Source organism: Pristis pectinata, chromosome 4, assembly GCF_009764475.1.
Source record: "Pristis pectinata isolate sPriPec2 chromosome 4, sPriPec2.1.pri, whole genome shotgun sequence".
Classification (NCBI taxonomy): Eukaryota; Metazoa; Chordata; class Chondrichthyes; order Rhinopristiformes; family Pristidae; genus Pristis; species Pristis pectinata.
This window is the reverse complement of record NC_067408.1, coordinates 34342159-34366360: the sequence shown is the minus strand read 5'-3', so window position 1 is coordinate 34366360 and position 24202 is coordinate 34342159. Positions and strand designations below refer to the sequence as shown.

Sequence of the window (24202 nt, the reverse complement as noted above, 5' to 3'; positions counted from 1 at the left end):
GCAATGGGAACCTGGTTCCAAATAGATATCCCGTGTGGAAGGTATTTACCTGTATCTCTTTTGGAAGACCCTCAACTTTGGACACTCCTGACCTACCAATCATTTAACTAGCCTGTGCCTCAGACCACTAACCTATCAAAGACTAATGAGCCCACTCCCACCAACATGCATCATCCAACCATCACAACCCGATCCCCCATCCCCACAGTTACCTAGCACAATCAATTCCTTCAACCAATGACCCTCCTGTCCACTACACCCGTCCCACTAACAGTTACTGATCCTATGCCCTAAGTACCCATCCTACCCCTCTCGCCTGGGTCCATGTACCCATCATTCGACTCAAACCTCAGGTCTCTCTCCTCAGACACAGCCCAATGTCTCAGGCACACCTTGTCTCCTTCAGGCATTCTGCACTGGAAGGTCACATGAAGGCTTTTGTTTTATTATTGTAAGAACCATTTAGTAGCTCACAATGTCTTGAGCATCACACAGTATTGAATTTGCAGGCAACTACCCAAAGAACAATATATTTGCTGAGTCATTAGGATCTATCTGAATAACATTCATTCAGAAGTGCTGGCCAAATGCTAGGCATAAATCTCATTACATAAATCTCAAAAGTGGGCCCACTGTCCATTAGGGTACCGGAAATCCTTGTTATGCTCAACTGTAAAACATAACCAACTAATGATGCACATCATAAGATGTCCTACTAAAGAAACATTTGACCTGTTAAGTTTAAGGATGCAAAGTGTGGTAAGAGATTGTAAACTAAAGTTCCCACAGATTGATGAGAGCTATTGAAGAATACTTAAATAAGTTTTGCAGTGGATTTAGTCAGACAATCTGCATCTGAACATAATTGAGCAATGGGTGATGATTCATGGGAATCCTGTCTATTTCTGAAATAAACTCCAGACATTGTACTCCTACTCCCACCAAATATAGAGTGACTTTTAGAACAAATGCAGACTGGGCGGAATTAACTCCTATACAATTACTGCATTGTTTGTGGACTCATGAAGCATTAAGGAATAAAATCTTTCAGTGATGATGTAAAATGGGTGAAATCATGCTATAGGTTCACAAAGCACTTATGTAAGTTTCCTTTACACTAAAGTTGGACAGGAATTTTTAATGGATACAGAAGAAGCATTTCAGCACCATAGCTTTACTGGAGCTTTTGTGTGTGGCCACTTGCATTTCCCTCATGGACTAATACTGTGTTGCTTAATCCCTTGTAAAAATGCTATTGGTATTGGTTTATTATGTTCACTTGTACCGAGGTACAGTGAAAAACTTGTCTTGCAGCCCGTTCGTACAGACATAGTGCATTGAGGTAGTACAGGGCAAAAACAATAACAGAATACAGAGTAAAGTGTCACAGCTACAGGGAAGTGCATTGCAAGTAGACAATATGGTGCAAGGTCAAACAAGGTAGATTGTGAGGTCAAGAATCCATCTCATCATATAAGGGAACTGTTCAATAGTTTTATCACTGTGGGATAGAAGCTGTCCTTGAGCCTGATGGTATGTGCCCTCAAGCTCCTGTATTTTGTGCCTGATGGGAGAGGAGAGAAGAGAGAATGACCCAGGTGGGTGGGGTCTTTGATTATGCTGGCTGCTTCACCAAGGCAGCGAGAAGTATAGACAGAGTCCATGGAGGGGGAGGCTGGTTTCTATGATGCGCTGGACTGTGTCCACAACTCTCTGCAGTTTCTTGCAGTCCTGGGCAGAGCAGTTGCCATACCAAGCCATGATGCATCCAGGTAGGATGCTTTCTATGGTGCATCGATAAAAGTTGGTGAGTGTCAAAAGGGACATGCCTAATTTCTTTAGCCTCCTGAGGAAGTAGAGGCACCAGTGAGCTTTCTTGGCCATGGCATCTACGTGGTCGGACCAGGACAGGCTATTGGTGATGTTCACTCCTAGGAACTTGAAGCTCTCAACCTCAGCACTGGGTGATGTTTTTAGAAAATATATTTTACCTATTTGTATTTGAAAATCGCACTTAATGTTCTGTGAATGATTTGCATATGTAAGAAGATTGTGAGAAAGTACTTTTAATGACTAAACAAAAATTTTAAACAAGTATTAGTGGCATTGACAGCAAGTCGTGCCATTTAATGTGCTGAGTATCTGTCTATGTCCTCAATATCCCAAATTCTGCGCAATAAGAATTACCTCTATAAATTCATGAACACAATCAAACATATTGGCGCAGATTTTCCAGCCTGCTTTTACTAATCACATTTCCATTGCCCTCAACTTAACTGCTCCATAGGGCCTGTCTTGCTGCCAAGATGTTCCTGGAGCTGAGCAGAAAGGCTCTGAGGAGCAGTAGGCCCTTGAATGATAATCAGCAGACATGAATGGACAAGAACAAGTCATGACCATGAAATTCCTCCAGAAATCAAGGTGAACAGGAAAGCCTGTTCCAGTTTTGCCAACCATCAATGCTTTTAACATTTTTCAAAGTTTCTGAATATTCCTTGTATTTAAGAAGTAAACAAGAAAAAGATTTTAAACGTTATTAAGAATAAAATCAACTAAAATCACTTTTAATTAAAATATTAAAACAAATATAATTAAACCTTTGCATTACCTGGTTTTACCTTTCTTTCCAGAAGTAAGGTATATTTTTAATGAGTGGGCCTGCAGATCCAGAATCAGGTCTAACCTGGCACAGGATCCGAGAACCGATTCTCAACCATTAGTGCTGCAGAGTTCCAGCAAGAATCTGCTCCACTGTTGAACTGCCTGTGACATTCATTTGTGTGGAGTAGTCTAGAAATCACTGGCCGAGCTCAGTCAACGAGATTGAGACATCCACATTTGCAGAGAATCCCAAATTTGCTGGCATTTACCTATGTTATTTGCTGGCAGTACCAGCAAAGCCCAGACTGATGTAACACCTTTCTTTGCTCATATAATATAACTTAACTTATCATAAATTTAGAATTACAGTGGAACAGATATTCACAATTTCATAAAGTAAAACAGTGGAACAATGAAAATTTAGGTATTCAAAGAGAAAGGCAAAGAGTAGATTAATGTATAAGGAAGATAAGAATGAAAAGATAAATATTTAAAGTCTAATTTCAAATTTATATTTAAAATATTTTACCATTTGCTTAATAAACTTCAATTACCTGCATCAATGGGATTCTAACAGGTAACTTACTATTCTGTAACGTTGGATGTAAAATCAATAACCTTGAAACTATGACCTTGCATTTACATTAGAACAAATCAAGAATCAGCTGAGAATCTGATGAAGATTGTTTACTTTAAATAGCCTGAATGAGATAATAAGCTCTGCTTGCCATCTTTTAAAGGCAGAGTGAGTAAATAACTACACGATGAAAGTTCTTTTGACCTGTTGGACATAAATTATATATTAAATAATCTCAATTTCATTAAATTGCTGTGAATTGATCTTAAGGGATGCCATAAGAAGTACATAATAAGATTGCATAAAATGGATGGCACAGAAACAGACCATTTCAACCCAACCAGTTCAAGCTTCTCTTCAGCTTCTTCCAGTCTTTCCTCATCTAAATCAATCAGCCCAACTCTCAATTCCCTTTATCTCCATATGCTTGCCCGGCCTCTTCCTTTATCTTATTTGCCTCAACCACTCGCTGTGCTTTTGAGTTTCACCTTCTAACTACTCATTGGGCAAAGACATTTCTTTTCTGAATTCGCTATTAAATTTGTGGGTGATTCTTTAGTATTGCTATCTACTGGTTTTGCTGTACCCCAGGAAGTGGAAACAATCAGTGTCCATTCTGTCCAAGTTGCTCATTATTTTAAAGACACTTTTTTGGTTAACTCCAATTTTGTATCAAGAGAGTCATGAGCTTGCTTGTTCAACTTTTCCAGATACATATATCCTCGCATTTCTAGTATCATTTTTATAAATCTTCTCTCCAATTTTTCCAGTGCCACCATATCCTTTTCATATACAGTGTCCAGAGCTATATGCAATACTCTGTGTGGGTTACCAAGGTTCAATACAGGTCGGAGTTGAGTTTATTGTCATATGCACAAGTACCTATATGTACAGGTGTAATGAAAAACTTATTTGCAGCGGCATGACACACACATAGCATCAGCTAAGCAGCATTCACAAGAAAAACGTAAACTAAATATAAATTATACACAATTTTTACAAGAAAGAACACAATTAGAAAAGAACAAAGTCCATTTTAGTGCAAGGTGGTCAAAATGGTTATAGTGTTGCTAGACTGTAGTGATTAGGGTTTTGCCAGTTGGCTCAAGAACCAAATAGTTGAAGGGAAGTAACTGTTCTTGAACCTGCTGGTGTGGGACTTCAAGCTTCTGTACCTCCTGCTCGATGGTAGTTGTGAGAAGATGGCATTGTCCGGATGGTGGGGATCTTTGATGATGGATGTTGCCTTCATGAGATAGTGCCTCCTGTCCACTCACCACCTCTAAAAATTCAACATAATGTCCCTCATTTTCAACTCTGAATCAGTAGAAATAAATTATGGCACTTGGTTTGATTTCTGTATGGCCTTGCTAATCTGTAACGCAACTTTTGCTTTATTTGTACCTAGATATTTTTGTTTCTCTACCCAATTTGGTAACCTCTATTCTTCCTACAAATGAATGACCTCACATTTATCTGTATTGCATTTCATTTGCCAATCTTTGCAAGTTTATTAATGCTCTCCTGTTATTTGATGGCATCCTTCTTAGTGTTGACTATACTCTTAATGTCCCTCCATCAGAATTTAGAAATTGTGTTTCGTTTCCCGATTCTAAATCATGAATGTAATTTGTGAACAGAATTAGTTCTGGCACTGATCCTTGTGGAGCACCAATACCCAAATTGTTCTATAGTGAATAACCACTCATTCCTCCTTCTCTTTGCTTTTTGTCCTGACACCAACTAGCAATCCTGACTATATTCTTTAACTGTTTTCATTTGCCTAATAGAAGTCCTTTAAAAATCTAGATAAATTATGTCCACTGCACTGCCCCGGCTTACACTCACAGTCACCTTCTCTAAACATGTATTTGCCTAAGAGGGATACCTGATAGAAGTTCTTTGAACATCTAGATAAATTGTATCTCCTGCATTACCATGAATTACTCTCCGTCACCTCCTCTAAAAATTCATTAAAATTGGTCAAGAAGAATATTCCTTTGGAAATCTATGCTGACTATTCATTATTCCTGGTTTTATCTCTATGTGTTCTTCTGTTCTCTCTTTTAGAAAGGATTTCAAGATATTTTCTACCACATATTATCTAACTGGGTTATAATTCTCTGGGCAAGTTCTATTCCCTTTAAATAGGTGTTATTTGAAAAAGCACTGAAACTTTTTTGTGACTAAATAGCACTGAATCAATGATTAGTTTGATTAGTAAGTAAGTTAACAAATTCAGATACATTTCAAATTATTTGCTATTAAATTTAAATCTCAGTTATTTTGCTTCAATACACTCTCTTTTTCAGAATACTGATATGATTTAATAATATTTAATGTAGTTATAGCTAAAGAAAAATATTTGCAGATATTTCTGTAACAAGATCACAGAAAAATGTTGTTAATATGTAAATCTTACTAGAGCCACAGGTTAGATTATTTAAAAACAAATTACCAAATCACATTGCCAAATATCGTTTGCAAATCATTCACTGTCACTGAGTGGGTGTTTGAGAATGTGCTGAAGAAATAAATTGCAAGCTATTATCAGATGCCCAGACGTTTTCATATGTAGGTAGAAACATAATTAATAACAATTGACTGACAGTGCAGCAAATGGATAGTGTAGTAATTTGGAACATTGCTTTAACTTTTGTCACCTGACATCAAACCAAGTCTAAGAGCAAGGATTTCTTCTCTCTGTCAATCATCCCAAATAAAAAAAAAGTGAGAAGTTTGAAGACACTTCATTGATTTAGAATGGAGAAGAATTTTCAGTACATGCACAAGACAACTTCCTTGATCATTTTGTCTTCAATCAAGGAATGAAGTAATATTTTATCTGCTTCTGGGAAATGAAGGAGGATGATTGGAGCTGCTATAATTTGAAATCATCCTGTTAGTGACCACAACATAAATCAGTTTAATGTGATCATAGAAAGAGACTGGTGGATATCAATGGTAAAAATGGTCAATAGAGTAAGAGCTAATATCAACAATTTCAGTAAGTGATTTAGTATAGGTAAATTGTAAAATAGCTACAGAGCAATGAAAATGTTCAGGTAAGAGATAGTGAGGTACAAATTAGACATATTTCCTTGAAGGGAAAAAAGTAGTGTATCACTGACAAAGGAAATAAAAGACAAGCTACAACAGAAAAAAAATTATGACAGATGCAGCAGTTCAAGAAGCCAACTCACCACCACCTTGTCAAGGTAATTAGGGATGGGCAATTAAATGCTGGCTCAGCCTGCGAAGCACACATCCCTTGAATGAATAAAAAAACTCAAGTTCCATTATTCAGTCATTTGCAAACATCCCCATTTCTGACCTTATGATGAAATGAAGGTCATTGATGACACCACCTTGAGAAACTCCCCTCAAGATGTCCTGGGGCTGCATGATTGACCTTTAATACCCACAACCTTCTTCCTTTGAGCAAATATGACTCCAACCACTGGAAGGCTTTCCCCTTGATGATGATTGACCTAATTTTAACCAGTCATATTCAGTCAAATGCTATCTTAATACTAAGGGAAGGAATTCTTGCCTTGTCACTGGGATTCAGCTATTTGTTGAACATTTGGACCAAAGCTGAGATAAGGTATAGAGCTGAGTGATTCTGGAAAAAAACAAACTCCCTCATTGGTGAGCAGGTTATTGGTGAGTTAACAGTGTTTGATAGGACTATTGATGACGCATTCCATCACTTGGTTATGATTGTGGATTGACTGATTGGACAGTAATTAGCTGGATTAGATTTGACTTTTTTTTTGGACAGGACATACCTGGGCAATTTTCTGCATTGTCAGGTCGACTGTACTGGAACAATTTGGTGAGTCTTCACCGCTATAGCTGGTCTCAGAGCCTTTGTTATAATCAGTGCTCCCAAGTATTCCATGATACCACAATGAGGGCATCAAATTAGCTGAAAGCTGGCTTCTGTAATGCTAGGGGATATGAGGAGGAAGCCACGGTGGATTATCCCTTCAACCCTTCGACTGAAAATGGTTGGATATTCTTCAGCCTCATCTTTGGCACTTACATGCAAGGTTCCACCATTCATTGTCCACCAGGTTTCAAGATAGAATGCAAATTGACCCCAGAATTTTGACCTGATCTGCCGACTATGGTATTGCTTATCTCTGTCTATTACTTACTGTTGAGCATACTTTGTTGTAGCTTCACCAGGTAGGCATGTTATCTTTATGCACATGTGGTGCTGGTCCTGGCATGCTCTTCTGCCCATCTTGTTGAACCATGGCTGATCCCATGGATAGGTTGCCATGGGAGACTGAGGGACATGTTGGAACCTCAGATGACAAATTGTCATGGTGTACATTGATGTTGTTGATGGCCCACAGCACTTCATGGGTACACAGGTTTGGGTGGCTGGGTGTGTCTTGAGTCTATCCCATTTAGCACAATGCTAATGCCAGACAAGACAATTGCAAGTGTCCTAATAGGACTTTGGTGGTCATGTGGATAGATTCATCTGTAGACTGATGAGAATGAGGTCAAATGAGTTGGATCACTATCTGCTGCACATCCATTATGGTAGCTGCATCTATCAGGTCTCGGTCAGTAATGATGCTCCCAAACCACTGTCACTGATGAACCCTGAAGTTCACTGGTCAGAGTACATTCTGCGACTTTTCTATTTTCAGTGTTTCTTCCACGTTTTCATCAATGCAATGGAGTGTTGGTTCACCAGCTGAAAGAGGAGGGTTCCTTCCCCATGTCCTCCCCACCCCCTCCCCCATATGCCATTGTGGCATCACCTCTCTAGTGGGTCCATCCTGCCAGTGAGATAGGGTGTTCCCAGGGATTGTGACAGAGGAATCTGGCAACTTGTATGTAAGGTATGATTCTGTGAATACAACTGTGTCAGGCTGTTGCTTGAATGGTCTATAGGATAGTTCTTCCAGTTGTTTATGAGAAATATTTTGCTAAGTTGACTAGGCAAGAAACGTCTTTGCTTTGTCAATACCTGATGGTCTATTTGATTTTATGTTTTTTTTAAAAATATTTTAAAATAGTAGTCATTGTACAATTCTGAGCGTTTCCAGCATTTTCTGTTTTTATTTCAGATTTCCAGCATCTGCAGTTTTTTGAGTTTCATTTACAGTTACATCCCTTCCATTACAATGGGAACAGATGGCTGTAAACAATAAAATAGAAGGTACTTCTGTTTAATTAAGTTGACTTGAGTTGCTTCTTTTATTCATTCTAATTCTTTCTATTTTCTTTTTAAAATCATTTTTAAATATATTAATATTTTCATATTAATAGTTTTTGAATGTTTTTAAATGTTTGTGCATGTCATTCATTCATTCATGACCCCTTTGGTGAGTGGGTCAGGAAGCAGACTCAAAATTATAGGGAAACCATTTGGAGGAAAGATAAGATTCTTTTACATTTAAAGAGTTACTGTGATCTGGAGCACTCTACTGGGAAAAGTGCTAGCATTCCATAAATGGGAGGTGGGCTGAACTTCCAATGCTGCACTCAGATACTCTGTGGTCTTTGCTTGGAATCTGAGATATCAGCCATCAGAGACTGCATGAGGGGTGGGTCTGCACATTGCAGTGGTGCTGGTCTCTACTTCCATGCTGTTAAAAAAAACTGGCTCCAGGCTGTGGTTTGCCTCCCCCATCTCATTCCTGCCAATACACGAGACATTTCATTTGGCACACCCTTCAGTTTTCCTCTCTCGGCTGTCCTATCAATCTTGGTATCTGAATCTTCTGCAGCAGAACTCATGTCCAACTTGGCCCATCCCTAGCAAGTTGTTGGCCATTGGCTGCTCTTTCTCCACCACTCTGATTGACTCACCATGCACTGGTTAAACCTCTAAACATGGTGTGCAAAGTGCCTGTATTTGAACTGGAGGCTGTGACTAGAAGATTGAGTGATGTAGTGCTTGCCTTACTGATGCTCAGTCACTTGTTACCAAGCCATGTGGGAGTTCTTGGCTCTTTAAAGAAGCAAGGAACAGAGGTAGGGGCTACAGAGATGGATGGGATGGACAAGAGGTATAAGTTAACACTATGCACCACCTATGAAACAAATCAGAGTGTGAGCCAAGGGTAGATAAAATCTGAAGAGAGGTGTAAGGTTTGAATAGGCCATCATCTTCGAAGGTCTCTGCTCGGACACTTGCTACACACACTGTGTTGGCTGCATTAATAATGCCAGGCACCGTCTGTCAAATCTTTCAGCCTAAGTGCCAGAAAACCTGAGGTGTTGGAACCCTATTTGACCCCCACCAGTTTGCTGGTACTGCTGCTGATCTTTCCTGCAAGAGAGAGGGAAGTGTGCTAGTGAGTGTCTTGCAATGTGAATGGGTGACATGTCTGCCATGGTGAAGTAGGTGCCAGTTATGCATGTGAGGCTTGAAATTGTGATAAGTGTGCAATGCATTTGGTCATTTACTTGTTAGGGTCTAGCTCTGATTGATGAAGATTATTGTTAAGTGAGAGACTATTGTTGCAGTTGATGAGGTTTGATGTATTTTACTATTACAATCATTGGCTCTAACCAACCTGTGGTGTCATTTAACATTTCAGTACTTGTGTCTATGTTCATGAGGCTTGACTCCTAAAGTTCACCTCAGCGCCCCTTCTCACTTGATACAGAGAATATAGAAGGAACCTTTTCTCATTACTAGGTGGCTCAGTGACTAGGGGACATAGAGTCATGGAGTCGTACAGCACAGAAACAGGCTCTTTGGCCCACCACGTCCATGCTGATCATTTTGCCTATATACAATATCACACTTACCTGCATTGGGACCGTATCCTTCTAGATCTTGCCTTTCTAAGTGTTGTCTAAATGCTTCTTAAGTGCAATAAACATACTAATTAGATATATTTAAAATTTGAGGCAAAAGATACAAGACAGATATTAAGAAAAGTCTTTTTTGCTCAGAATGTCGATATGAGGTGAAGCTCACTGAAGGAAAGAATCTCAATAGATATGAGGGGAAATATTTTACATCATTCTGTAGAAAGAGCAGGAGAATGGGACAGCTGGGATTGCTGTACTGGGAGATGACATAAGATGGGCCAAATGGTGACTTGGTCCATGGCAATATTGTGATTCTCTATGTCTGGAAGGCTCCCTATCTGTCCTGTAGGTTGGCCACTTCCTATATACAGTATCTTGTCCATCAGGGCCTTCTGAGCCACATTTGAAAACCAGAGTCCTCTCTCTTGCCTGTATTTTGCCTTATTTGACAGCTGCAAAGATCTCCAGAATGGCTCCCATCACCAGTTGCAATCTCTGCACCCCCAAAGGGCTATGCATAACCAGTTGATGAGTATATTCAATGCATATCAGCAAAGAAATCTGAACGCTGTCTATTAATAATCAACTTAATAATCTAGAGAATTGTCAGTATTGTACTTAACATGCATGTCTATTAGTAGTCATCAGTCATTGTGAGCTAAGGCTCCCAGCATCTGTCTCTCCAGATGTAATTAAATAGACTTCATTTTCACCAACTGAAATGTTCACCAGTACTGAACAGTTGCCAGTTGTGGTAATGAGAAAATGAATGGACATGCTAATGACTTTTCTCATTTGTCAATATAATTTAATTTTACTTATCAAACACTATCATCTTGTTTCTTTTAAAAAAAGGTGCAAATTGAATGTTTTTAATTATCTTGTTAATGGATTTTCCTGGTCTTATTTTACTAGCACTGTACAGAAAATGATAAACTTTGGAAAATTCAAATCATTACTTTGAAAAGGCAAAATTATTTTTGTTTTCTTTCAGTTACATTACTCGAAAGGTCAAACTGTTTGACTGATGAACCAACTTCAGCTTTAAAGATGCAGAAGTTCCTTAATTTCTTTTCCAGATTATGTTAGCATATTTGCATTAATGAAGGAAAGAAAAATATTCTCGAAAATGAAACCATTTGCTTGTGATTCCTGGAAAACCAACATCTATCATTTTTTTTCAAACTGTACAGAAAAGTAGCAATATTTTGCTTTGCTCCTGGATCTCTTAAATGTGTATACAGTACATTCTCACTTGCCTTTAAACTTTGGGTCATTTCTGAACTACTGCAGTTTTATACTGATGGTATACCTATAAATGGGGTAAGGTGGACAATTACAGTATTTTACCCACTGACAGTGGTATATGTCTGAGGCTGGATGTCGCATGACTTAAACTCAGAGGTAATGGTGTCACCATGACATTTGTTTCCTGATGGTGTCATGTACGGACTGTGAGGTGTTGTTAATATAAGATAATGACCACGTCAGTATTCAGCTCATTGACAAGGACATTGATGAAATGGAGTGCTTATCCTGGATAATGTTAAGTTTCTTGATTGTTATTGCAATTGTTCTCAATCAGGTGAGTGGTGAGCACTTTGTTCACATTCCTAATGAGCTTAATCAGCTTTACAAGGGTTTCTCCATATTTAAATTTCCTCAGACAAGGCAGCATCTGAGTAAATCTGCATTGCATGGTACCTGAACTCTCATTATTCTTTCAAGAACTTGGAGTTAAAACTACACATCATGGCTTTATTAAAATTTTATATTAGCTCATTCTTCCCTACTTTTTCTCCATTGTACATTTATGTTTATGAATCTTGCATTCTGGATTAAACTACATTTCCAAATTACTGATAGATCTCATGTGATGTTACTCACTTTGAATCAGAACATTTTCTGTTTTATTATGTGTATTGTGATGACTGTCATCAACGTTATGTTTACATACAGTGAATTGATCAGATTATGGAGGAAATCTGAAAAGATAATTCAATATCATTCTAACATCCAAGACAAATTTATCCTTATTATGTCTTAGCTCTGTAAAGTGCACTTTGGAATGTGAATTTTAAGAGAAAATAAGGGATCTTATATGGCATCTTCTACAATATAAAGACATCCCAGGGCACGTTCCAATCAACAGCTAATTTACACACAGAAAGTGCTCAAAAATAATAATGATATACATGATTGTTCTTATTTTAGTGGTGCTGGCTGAAGGAAAATGCTGGTCAGGACTAAGGAAGAACTAATATCAAGAGATCTTTGATATCCACCCACAAAACCAGATGGGTCTTGGTTTTATGTCCGATCTGAAAAATCAGTCTCTGTGTCTTACTCCTTCAGTACTGGATTGAAATGTGCATCTGAATTACAGCCATGATAATAATGAACTCTGATCATGATTGAATTGTATCCATTATACGTTATTGGAGGAAAATGGTTTAGGGTAGATGAAAGTAAAGGAGAATAGTCATAGGCTACTCAGAGAAGGCTCCTGCTACATGAATAGCTGCACTGCTTAACAAAATTTTGGTGCCTTGTACTTTAATTATTTTTTCTTAGCAGTATGTTTCGTTGACACTTACAATAATGTTAGCACGGCTCTGACAGAATATTGGACCAAATTATAACTCTTTACATGTTTGAACGGTTTCTAAAACTAGAACAATGGCAGATGAAATTTAGTCCTGATTTATGTAAGGTGATGCACCTTGGGAGTATTAACAAGTGTAGGACATACATAATAAGTGATACTGTCTTGGGAACTATTGACGAACAGAGGGATCTCAATGTACAGGTCCAAGGATCCCGGAAGGTGGAAGCACAGGTAGATAGGTGATGATAAAGGCATATTGGATATTCACCTTCCTTATCCAGGCATACAGTAAAAGAACAGGGAGGTTATGGGACAACTTTATAAGACATTGGTTTAGCCACAGCTGTACTGTGTCCAGTTCTGGTCATCACAATATAGAAAGGACTTGATTGCGTTGGTGAGGGCTAGGGTGAAGAAAAGATTCATCAGTATGTTGCCTGGAATAGTGTTTCAATTATGAGGAGAGAATGGATAGGCTGGGTTAGTTTTCCTTGGAGTGAAGGACATGGGAGAGGTGGGGTAGGAGGGGACCTGATAGATGTATACAACATTATGAGGGGCTTACATAGGATTGAAAGTAAGAAAGTTTTCCCCATTGCAGAGATATCTAAAACTAGAGGGCAAAGGCTTAGGATAAGGGCTAAGAGGTTTAGAGGATGGTTGGAATCTGGAACACACTGCCTGAGTGGGTGGTGGAGGCAGATACTCTTGCAACATTTAAGAAGTATCTAGATGGGTTTGTAAATCTGCAGACCAAGTGAGCAGCTAAGTGTGAGTGACTTCCCTTGAAATAAAGGCACCATTTGACCAAGTAAAACTGAAGTAATTGAGTTTCAAGGGAAAAACTGTCCAACTGGCTAGTGTCATATCACAAACAGATAGATGCTGTGGTTGGCATGGACGTAGTGGGCTGAAAGTCCTATTTCTGTGCTGTATGGCCCTATGAGGGCAGTTAACATAACTCTGACTTTTTAAGACTGCAAAGTGGGTGGTCTTTGGAATAATCAAGTTGAGAAATGAAGAGCATGTGGATGAAGAGGTCGGACATGCAAGTTCTGATGTAGAAACAATGTTTAGAGATGTTGCTGAAGTGGAAGCAAGTCTCCCCAATATTTTGGTGAAGAAAATATTGAGTTACCCATACTTTGGTCAGATAGTCACACTTGGATGTGGTCATGGAGAGGAAGAAAGTGATCAACAGAAAGCAAAAAGTGTTATTGACATATATACAATCCATTGTTAACATCTGGATGAGGAAGCCAATGGAGGCCAAGCAAGGATTCATATTGAACAGTGTGGGATTTGAAGAGGAATCATCATTAGTAAAACACCAGTTACGAATAGAACTAATGACATGGGATGGTGTGATTGAAAGTAATCAACCATTATGGCTAAAGGTCCTTGCCTTTTGAAGTGAGCAACAGATGATGCCCTTTTCATGGGTCATATCATCTCTGACTTCCCTGCAACATGGAAATTGGAGACCACCTGGGCATCAGATTTTCATGCATCAGCTCTAAATAAAGGGGCAGAGCACAAATATATGGAACTGAAGGGCCAGATGTATTTTGTGTCTGGGCTCTCAGCTTTGTGGCAGGGATGCAGCACAACACTGTTGATTTGAATGGGGTTACAAACATTGATTGATAAGAACATGGCGAACAGAAACCGGAGTAGTCCATTTAGCCACTTGACACTGCTCTACCATTTGACAAGATCATGGCTGATCTATTTCAACACAATTTGTCTGCCCCATCTCCAAATCCCTCGATTCCTTTAATATCCAAATGTCTATATTATTTACAATTGGAGTACAATTGGAGTAATTCATCTTTACTCTTGTTTTTAAATCCTCTGGCAACGAAGGCCAGCATACCATTTGCTCTCCTGCCCGCCTGTTGCACCCCGTTGCCCTTTCAGTGACTTGTGCATATGAATACCAGGGACCATTTGAACATCAACGCTTTCCAAGCTCTCACCATTTAAAGCATTCTCAGTATTTCTGTTTTTTTTCTACCTAAGTGAATAACCTCACATTTTTTCCACATCAACTCCATCTGCTGTGTTGTTGCTCACTCACTCAGCTTGCCTTTACTTTCTTGAAGCCTCTTTGTGTTCTCATCGTAACTCACATTTCCATTCAGCTTTGTGTCGTCACCAGACTTGAAAATGTTACATTTGGTCCCATTCAGGAAAATTATTGATATAGGTTATAAGTATCTGGGACCCAAGCACTATCACTGTTGTACTCCACTAGTCACAGCCTGCCTATATGAGGACTATTTGATACCACTTGAGATTTTTAGGATAATTGTGCTCTTTCTTTGATGCCTCAAGCTTCCTGCAGTCACAGGTGTGCAGCAAACTGTGAAGTATTGTGGAAATAAGATAACTCAGAAACATCAGAATTCCATGAGCTCTACCACCAAGAAGTAAACGGTTTGCAGTTGCATGTGTACACCATTGGCAAATTAATTCCCAACCAATCACTGGAAATATATTTGCTTGCCTTGCTCATCTCTGGGTAAGAGTTCAGTATCTCCCTGGCTACTAGTACATTGAAAATATATTACAGTAGATCCAGAAAGTAACTCCTCACCACCTTCTCAAGGACAATTATTCAATGATGACCTCTCAGTGATGCCCACATTTCATGCATAAATAAAAATAAAGAAAATGCAATATTCCCCATTTATCCCAGTCCCCATCTTGTCTCTCCTGTTTTTGCTGATCAGTAGCTGCTTGGTTATAATTTCTGAATACAGGTACCAACCATATTTATCCCTCAGTTTGTGTTTCATAAGGACAATAAATTCCCAAAACTATTACAGCCTGGATCCAAACAAGTGAAACTGAAGTCATTGAGCTTCAAGGGAAAAAAAAAACCTCCCACTGGTTGGTGTCATATCATAAATACATTATGATATGAATGGTTGTGGTTGTTGGAAATCAATCATTTTATTCCTTGGACATGCTGCAGAACTTTCTCAGGCAAGTGTTCAGAGTTCAGCTGCTTCAGTAATGATCTTCCATCATAAAGTCAGAAGTGGGAATGTCTATCAGCTATTCTACAATGTTCAATTCCATTCAATTTTTCAAAATGGGATGGAGATGGAAGGCAGGAAACAATAGACTCGTTAGTTTAATGTCTGTCATTGGAAAAAATGTTAGAAGTTGTTGTTAAGGATGTTACATCAAGCTACTAATAAAAATTCACAGTGATTAGACAAAGTCAATATGGTTTTGTGAAAGGAAAATCATGTTTGACCAATTTATTGATCTTTGAAGAAGTAACAGGTGCTATGGATAAAAAGGATCTGGTACTTGAACTATGTTTAGATTTCCAGAAGATATTCAATATGGTGCTGCATTGAATAAAGGCTTGTGGTATATGAGTTAACATATAGGCGTGGATAGAAGATTGGCTGGCTAACAAGAAATGAAAACTAGGCATAAATGGATATTTTTCTTCTGTTAAAAGCCTTGCAATTCCAGCTCCTGTGGTCCATTGCTCTCCAATTTCTCCCCCAATGCCTTTCATGGTTTCAAATAAAATGTGAGTGGCTCATTTAAAATACTTCTCATTTCTAATGTGTATAACGTCTTTCTCTTCAGGTAGTCAATGCATAATCTGATGTTAACTAATTGGAATCTGATGATCCTATTCGTATCAGTATCAGTGTGAAACCATTAAAATTTAAATGTTCAAATTTAAATCCATAATGAGAAGATTATTATTTCTGAAAATGACTTTCTTCAACTGAATTGCTAACATTATCAGCTTCTTTAGAGATGATCATTTGTATTCTATTTTTAAATGTTATTTTCTATCAAATAAAATGTAGTTGGGGATTTAGAAGACTGAAGCTCATTTAGCTTAATATAGGATTGCAGTTGACAATTATGTAGGATATCCTGAGGTTGCAAGTAACTTGAATTCTAATTTTTTGCATTGATTAACTTTGATTTTGAATTCATTCTGTAATGAAAAGGTAATTATCTCTTTTCTGATGGATTATATGCATTTAGTGACTGTTCAAATATGTTTTGTTTTCCAGCTTCTGCAGTGCCAGCTGATGTTGCTCTGTATACTGGTGTTGCAGCAATAGCTGTATGCCTCACATTATTGCTTGTTGTAATAATACTTGTGTATCGAAAGAAACAGCAAGACTTTGATTCTGATGTCACTGACTCTTCAATTTTAACAACAGGATTCCAACCTGTGAATATTAAAACACCTAAGCAAGGTTAGTTATTCCAGTTTTCTCTCAGCCACTTGTTTTTGGAAAAATTTTTATTGTCGGGAAAATATAAGGAAGCAAAACACAAAACAAGGTGAAGGGACAAGTATAAACAAATCAGTTTAATATCCTATTATTCAGTATAGATACTCAATCCTTTACTGCACTGACTGCATAGAACTTCCTGCTACTTATTCGGGTACATCCATTAGCTGGTGGGGCTACTAAAAACAGAACTTGAAGAATTCCAAGATTCTCTCTAAGACGGTAGTCTTTAGCATTTTTATTTATTTTCAGGATATGGGTATCAATGCCAAGACCAGCATTTTTTGCCCATCTCTAATTGCCCTTGAGAGCTGCGTTCTTGAACTCAGACACTCTCCAAGTTGTTGCCATTAGCATCTCCATGTTGAAATTAGGAAGGTTACAATCAAAGGGATACAATTATAGAGAGATCTGGGGTAATATACACACAGTCCATTAAAAGCGGTTAAAAATACATACGGGATTCTCAGCTTCATAAGTAAAAGCAAAGAGTACAAAAGCAAGAAAGTCATGATGAACTTTGATACCGAAGTATTCTTTCCAGTTCTGGTCACCACATTTTAGAAGAGATAGTTTTAGAGAATCTGCAGAGAGATTTACCAAAATGATCTCACAGATGAGTCTTTAGTTAAGTGGATAGAAAAGAAAAACTGGGATTATTCTCCGTGGAACAGATAAAAATTGCAGGAGATGTAATAGATGTATTTAAAATCATGTACGAGATAGACAGAGTAGATAGAAATAAACTGTTTCTATTGGACAAGAGGTTAATAACCAGGAGATGCAGAATGAAGACCATTGGCAAATGATCTAAAGTGACATGATTTTTTTTACATGTCTAGCTGTGAGAATCTGGAGTGACTGCCTGGGATAGTAGTGGATACAGCTTCAATTGTAGCATTCAAAAGGAAACTGGATAAGTATCCAAGAGGGAGAATTTTCAGGGCTATGGAGAAAGGGCAGTACAGGTTTGACATATTGTCTTCCCTGCTTTGTAATTCTGTGATTATATGAAGTCTCAATTCTGCCCCATATGACCTCGAAAAGAACAAAGCACTGTATGTTTTTTTATTACTTTTCAAGCTTCAATTTATCCAGAATGCTTTCTCTGAAGAACCAAGCAACAATTTTAAGATTATGCACAAGATTATTTAGTCCTACTTAGGGTGCACAGTCTTGTAGAGAGAAAGCATAAGTATGTTCAATTATACCAAATGTATTTGTAGCTTAAATGGATCATTAAGGCTGATTTTACAATCTTGTACATTAGTTAAAAATGTTTATTTTTAAGTTTAAACTGCTAGATTTTGCAAAAATTAGTAAAGGTGTAAGATCCAGTCTATAATCAATTACATCATAATCTGAATTGTACGCCTTGATTAGTCCATCATGGAAATTTACCTGTGGTAGGTGATATTGGAAGGTTTTGGAAATTCAGTTTCTCTGTTGTTTGTGAAGTAGAAGTAAAGGTTGGCATTTCTGTTTCAAAATCCAAGCAGAAAACTTAATATTTGACATTATTAAATTAATAAACTGTGAATTGTTCAGAGAATTTGATGATCTATTAATATTTACACATTGTTCAAACAATTAGAAGTTTTAGAGACCACCCATCGATATGCTTTAATTGGTTCAATGATCCATCTGAATGATTCTGCCCATACTTTACTAAATCTCTAATAATTGGAATGTTTGAATCAAGATGTATGTAGAGATATTTCTGAGAGCACACAATATTATACTGATGTGAAAACAATGATTAGTAATCCTTGAAATGCAGAATATTTTTCACTGTGGCTTGTCTGTTTTCATTCTGATAGATAACTCCCATTTGCTTACAATCCAGCCTGACCTCACAAGCACATCATCATACCAAGGCTCCATCCGTTCACGACAGGATATTTCAGACAAGATTCCAATGACTAACTCCCCACTTCTGGATCCACTTGCAAGTGAGAGACATACGTTACGTAATGGTACAGCACTTTCCGACACTTCCAACTTTATGGAGAGGCTTTCGATGCAAACAAACACCAGGTCATTATTGAGGGATGCTTCAAATACTGCATTTGGAACATTTAATTTTTTAGGTGGTCGCCTAACTATTCCTAGCAGAGGTAAGTGAGATTTAAATCAACAGCTAATAGCCACTAAAGTGGCATAAACAACCGCTACATTGTGTAACATTAATCCACAATACATTTATAGTGTCACAAAGGTGGTTAATTTTTAAACTGATCCATATTACAATTACAGAAACATTTTGACATTACTGCTCACAGAAAAATATGCAATATATATTACTTGAAAAAGTATTCTCCAACATACTCTGAGTAAACTTTCTCTTTTTCTTTGAGCAAAGCATGATTGAGGTTGACAATCTGGTTATCTTCCATGGAGAGTTAGTGATGGACCGGAGATTGTTATTCTGTATTTTTCTTCTGCTACTTCCTCTTGAATCCTGCATTGTCATTTCATGGTGGGTGTGGTGCAGTTATACTGCTCTTTGTAGGGTTACCATTCTATAGAATTACTTGCTCTTTCTCCCAAATTCCCTGGATTAGATAAATTAACTGCAGAAGTTCCTTGAAGAAATTCCAAATGACCTGTTAATGCAAATGCGTACTATTTCCTCACTCATATTGCAAATACCTCAGGTGCTGCTTGGATAGATGAATATCAAAGACATAGAAGATGATGTTCTCCTAATGGAGATGATAGACAGGTCTTGAGCTACCATTTCGTATGTCTCTCCAATGGACTCTGAGGCAAAACAGTATTCTAACTGTGGCATGCAAGGAATTATATTTAGTCAGTAAAATTACATTGATTAGGCCTACATGTTTAATAGACAACTGTTTCCTTTAGGCCTTATTAAACGTATCCCAAACTAGTCTCACCAATTCCTTATTTTCCTCTTCTTCATAACATAGAAACAATAAATTCCATTTGGGATGTTCATATTCACAGTTCTATGTTGTACTTTTTACGGAGATAAATAAGGCCAACAACGAACAACTGATGATCACCAAAACACCAAATGGTACAATCAAAATGTTTGCAGATTAAAACTAACCTTTAAATTACGGCAGACAAAATATGAGTGTATATTCAGTATTTCCCTCGTGTACATTACTGTTGCTCCACCTACCACTTAATTCTGGCAGTTAAATAAAATAATGGGTTTGAAGCAGATGCAAACATCAGATACAGTATATGAACCATGTTAACTCTATACCATTAAAATATGGTAAACCTCAAACAGTAGTGGCTAAAATATTATGATAAAATATATTGGACTGACAGCTTACTCAATTTATTACTTTAAAACACCTTCTATTTTCTAAACAAACAAAACATAGAAACCAAATTAAAATACTGTTTTCAGCATTCAATAGATCCCTGTGGCACACAATGGTCATGTGTGGTGGACACCACACAGTACCTCTCTGGGAACACCTGAGTGTGAATATAGCCTTGCTTGTGGGGTAGATAGTCAGGATGGGTCAAGCAATCCCTCAATTGCCGACTGCCCGTGACAGTGAGTGACAACCAAGGCTAAGTCCAGAAGCAGCCCAACAAGGAGGTTCCTTCACCAGCCCAATCTGCTCCTTACCAGGTACCCAAAGGTCAGAAGCATGAGACTTATAGCAGTTTTGGTAGAAGGGCTGCCAATCCAACCAAAATTGGACTAGCAGGCCTCTACCAAAGCTGTTATAATTCAGGATGGATTCATATATACATTTCTATGATCTTTGAAGACATGGACCATATATTTAAAACCAATTTTGTCACAAAAAAAAATGAAAATGAACCAAACTTTCTGCTGCAGCATTACAGTAAGAGAATTTAAGTTGTGGTGAGTCACTCTTTTCATTATTCGGATTTGCTGCCATCTGTAAAGTGATTTTAAAATCTTTGTGAAAAATAGGAAATAAGTTTCAATGTTTGTTTTGTAAATTAGAATGATTTTTTGCACCTATTGTAGGAAATAATAGTGATTCCAGTTAACTTCATTAAAAACATAGATGGAATATTTGGTCACACTCTATCAGTTAAGATCATTGCAAAAATCATATCAGGGTAATCTAATTTTGCTCTACCAAATTATTTTTAGTTCATAATGTTATTTGTTTAAGCATTTTGTGAGACATTTAGATAGTGTTATATTGACATGAAATAATCCTGTGCAAATATTCTTTCACTTTAAATGATAGGCTGAAACTTTCCCTTTTAATAATAATAATTGCATTTTTCCAATTCTGATGAGGACTTGTATTTTAACTTTAGTACTTGAATAATTAAACTGGCAAATGTGGATCAGAAATATAACACTTTAGAAAGGTGTTATTTTCTGTGAAGTAAAAATGAACTTATTCAGCAGCACAGAAAGGATTCTTGTTGGCAATACAAATCATGAAGGATAGCGTGGATATATGGATATTTCTTGGCCCTCAAAGCTATTACGTTGAGTGATGTGTTTAAAACAAGGTTCCTTATTTTCTTTAGAAAGTTGAAATGAGAGTGGAAAATCAATCTATTATTAGATATAAGACTATAAGCAGACTTTAAAGGATCCAGAAGTGACATAGAATAATAACTGATGGGAACAATTGGAAGGAAATGTAATGAACATTATGCATGTGGGCTTTCATAAGGTGTTTGATAAGTGCATCGGAAGAAACCTGTTAATTAAATCAGGACATGCAGTGTTAAAGGGATTGTAACAGCACAGATGGGAATGTGGTTAAAAGTCAGAAAATGGAGCAAAATGACTAATGGGAGCTTATTTTAGGATGAAGAGAATTAACAGTAACTGCAATTGGAATATTGTTGCCATGCTTCAGGTGTTTTACGTGAGGAAGATTGCGATGGTTGTGGAAGAGACCGATTAAGATGACATTAGAAGAGATGACTTTATTTTAATCTGGAAATCAGGGTGAAATTAGCTTATATCAAAAGTGCAAAGCAGCCTCATTACAAATCAAGAGCTCACTTTACCCCATGCCAAATTCTGTTGAGGTCAATGGGCTAGATTTTGCAGGAAAAATCCAGAATTCCCTGTGAACAGGGAAGAGTAGAACTTGCTGGCCACTTTTCTCCAACCTTTCCCTGATTATGTTCTTTTATTGGACTCCTCATGGTTAATGCAGGAGCAGTGATTCCATTCATTTGAATGGAGAGGAATGGGTGCAAGAGAACAAGATAAGTGTTAAATAATTTACATTACTGAATTAAATGACTGTAGTCAAATGTTTTGAATTAATTTTTTGTGTATCATGTATTTCAGTCTTGCTTATTTTTGTAAATTTTACTGTTTTTTAATATTTTGATGGATATTTAAGAGCTTCCAAATGTTTTTGAATGTCAGAGATATTTTAATGTTTTGAAAGGTTTTGATTGGTTGGTTTAGTCAGGGCTGTAGCATTGTTGAAAAGAACTTTAACAATCAACAGTTTTATGTGTGGGTATTTTGTGCTGTAGACCCAGTAAGAACAGTCATGTGCACAAGATCTTATTTTTATGCAGGTCCTGTCTATGAGGATTCACACAGTCACTTAACAGCAGGTTGATAATTAGAAGGGGATCTGAAAAAATAAGCTAGGATGTTTTGTATATCCCTGGTGAGGCTAGGTGTTTGACCCAAATAGTAAACTCTGAGTAATGAGTAAAGAACATTGGGTACAATGAAAAGAGGTTTCTAATTTAGTATGAGCCTATTTTACACCATCTGTGTAAAATGCCTTCATTGTCTTGGAATTTTTTCATTAGGACAAAGAAGGTTAAGCATAAATTAGGTACACTTGTTCTGTGATTTTGCTAAGATAATTCAGGATCAAATATTATATCTGTTGGTGAGAAAATAATCATAACTGATTATCACAAGTGATAGTAGGTGTTTTTATATGAAGGAATATTATTCAATGGCATGTGCTATGGAAATATCAAGAAACCAGCTCCATCCCACCATGTCCCGTGACCCTTTTATAATCTCTAAGTTACCACTCCCTTTGCCCAACACCATTATTGGATAAGAAAAAATCTCTTCTGATAATAGAGAATAAAATGAGAATATAGGATTAGTGCAAGTAGATCCTTGATGGTTGGTGTGGAGTTGGTGGGCTGAACGGCCTGGTTCTTTGCTGTATGATTCTATGACTGAATTATTTAATGTGCAACTGTCTCCATCTGATGAACCAGCTATGTTGCACTCTGCACAATTTTACATTCCATTCACTGAGTCTGTCAGAGGGGTTTCATTATTTTATACAGTTGTGATGAGAGGCTCAGAACAGCACTGTTACATAGAGTGTTACTGGAACATGGGGTGCATTGCTAAGGAGGATAGTTACATTCTTCATAGGAAAAACGGATACATGTTAGAGCAAGGTTGAGGCTACATGAACAATGCAGGGTATTGAATTAGAGTGGGGTACTCTGGGAAAAATTGTTCCAGATGAAAGGCCTCCTTTTGTACTGTGAACATCTCTAGTTCTGTAGCATTTGGCCTGTGGGCTACATGATCACATGCAGGACATCAATAATGCCTTTGCTGTAAGCAATGGAACCATACAGTAAATATGAAGTGCTCTCTTTTATTGCCAGGCCTTTCTAATGTGGAATTTGATGAATTGAGGGGGCAAGATAAGTAGGCATCTTTGACTTGAATAATGCAAAGGGGCCTGCAGGTTAGGTGATTTAACAGATAACTCCTGCTGTTTGCTGGAGCAGCACTATTGCATAAAAGAATCAAGACTGTGGTTATCTGACTACAAATGACAACAGTTCCTTTTGAAGAGGTCTGACCATCAGGAAAACCTACAGTTGCTGGTAGTCTAAATTAAAATATAAAATGCTGGAAATACTTAATGGGTCAAGCAGCATCCACTTGGAGAGAAACAGTTAATGTTTCAGGTCAATGACCTTTCGTCAGAACCAGAAAGAAATTAGATTTTTAAGCTGCAGGGAAAGAGTGAAGAGAACAAAAGGTAGATGATAGGTTGACACATCTTCCTCCTCCCCTCTCAGCTTTCTAGAGGAACGATTCCCCTGGGATTCTCAGTTTTTCTATTCCATCTCCAACAATACCCATCCCTTTTCATGGCACCTTTCCATACAATGCAGAAAATGAAACAACTGCTCTGCTACCTCCATTCTCACTACCATGACACCAGTTACACATTCCAGTTAAAGCTGTGAATTGTACCTCTTTCGTTTTAGAATACTACATTTGGTTCTCGTGATGTAATCTTCCCCGCATGGAGAAACAAAATGAAGATTGAGTGACTGCTTTGCAGAACACCTCCACCTAATCCACAAGGATGATTCTGAGTTTCT

General features: G+C 37.6%; 1 protein-coding gene across 1 annotated transcript in view; it reads left to right on the top strand.

Moving 5' to 3' along the window:
- unc5a (unc-5 netrin receptor A) overlaps positions 1 to 24202 on the top strand; it is a 354681-nt gene that overhangs the window by 279299 nt on the left and 51180 nt on the right. The window contains exons 8-9 of the mRNA XM_052013762.1: positions 16637 to 16825; positions 18685 to 18981. Coding sequence (XP_051869722.1) covers positions 16637 to 16825; positions 18685 to 18981 — 486 coding nt within the window. The remainder of the gene's footprint in view (positions 1 to 16636; positions 16826 to 18684; positions 18982 to 24202) is intronic.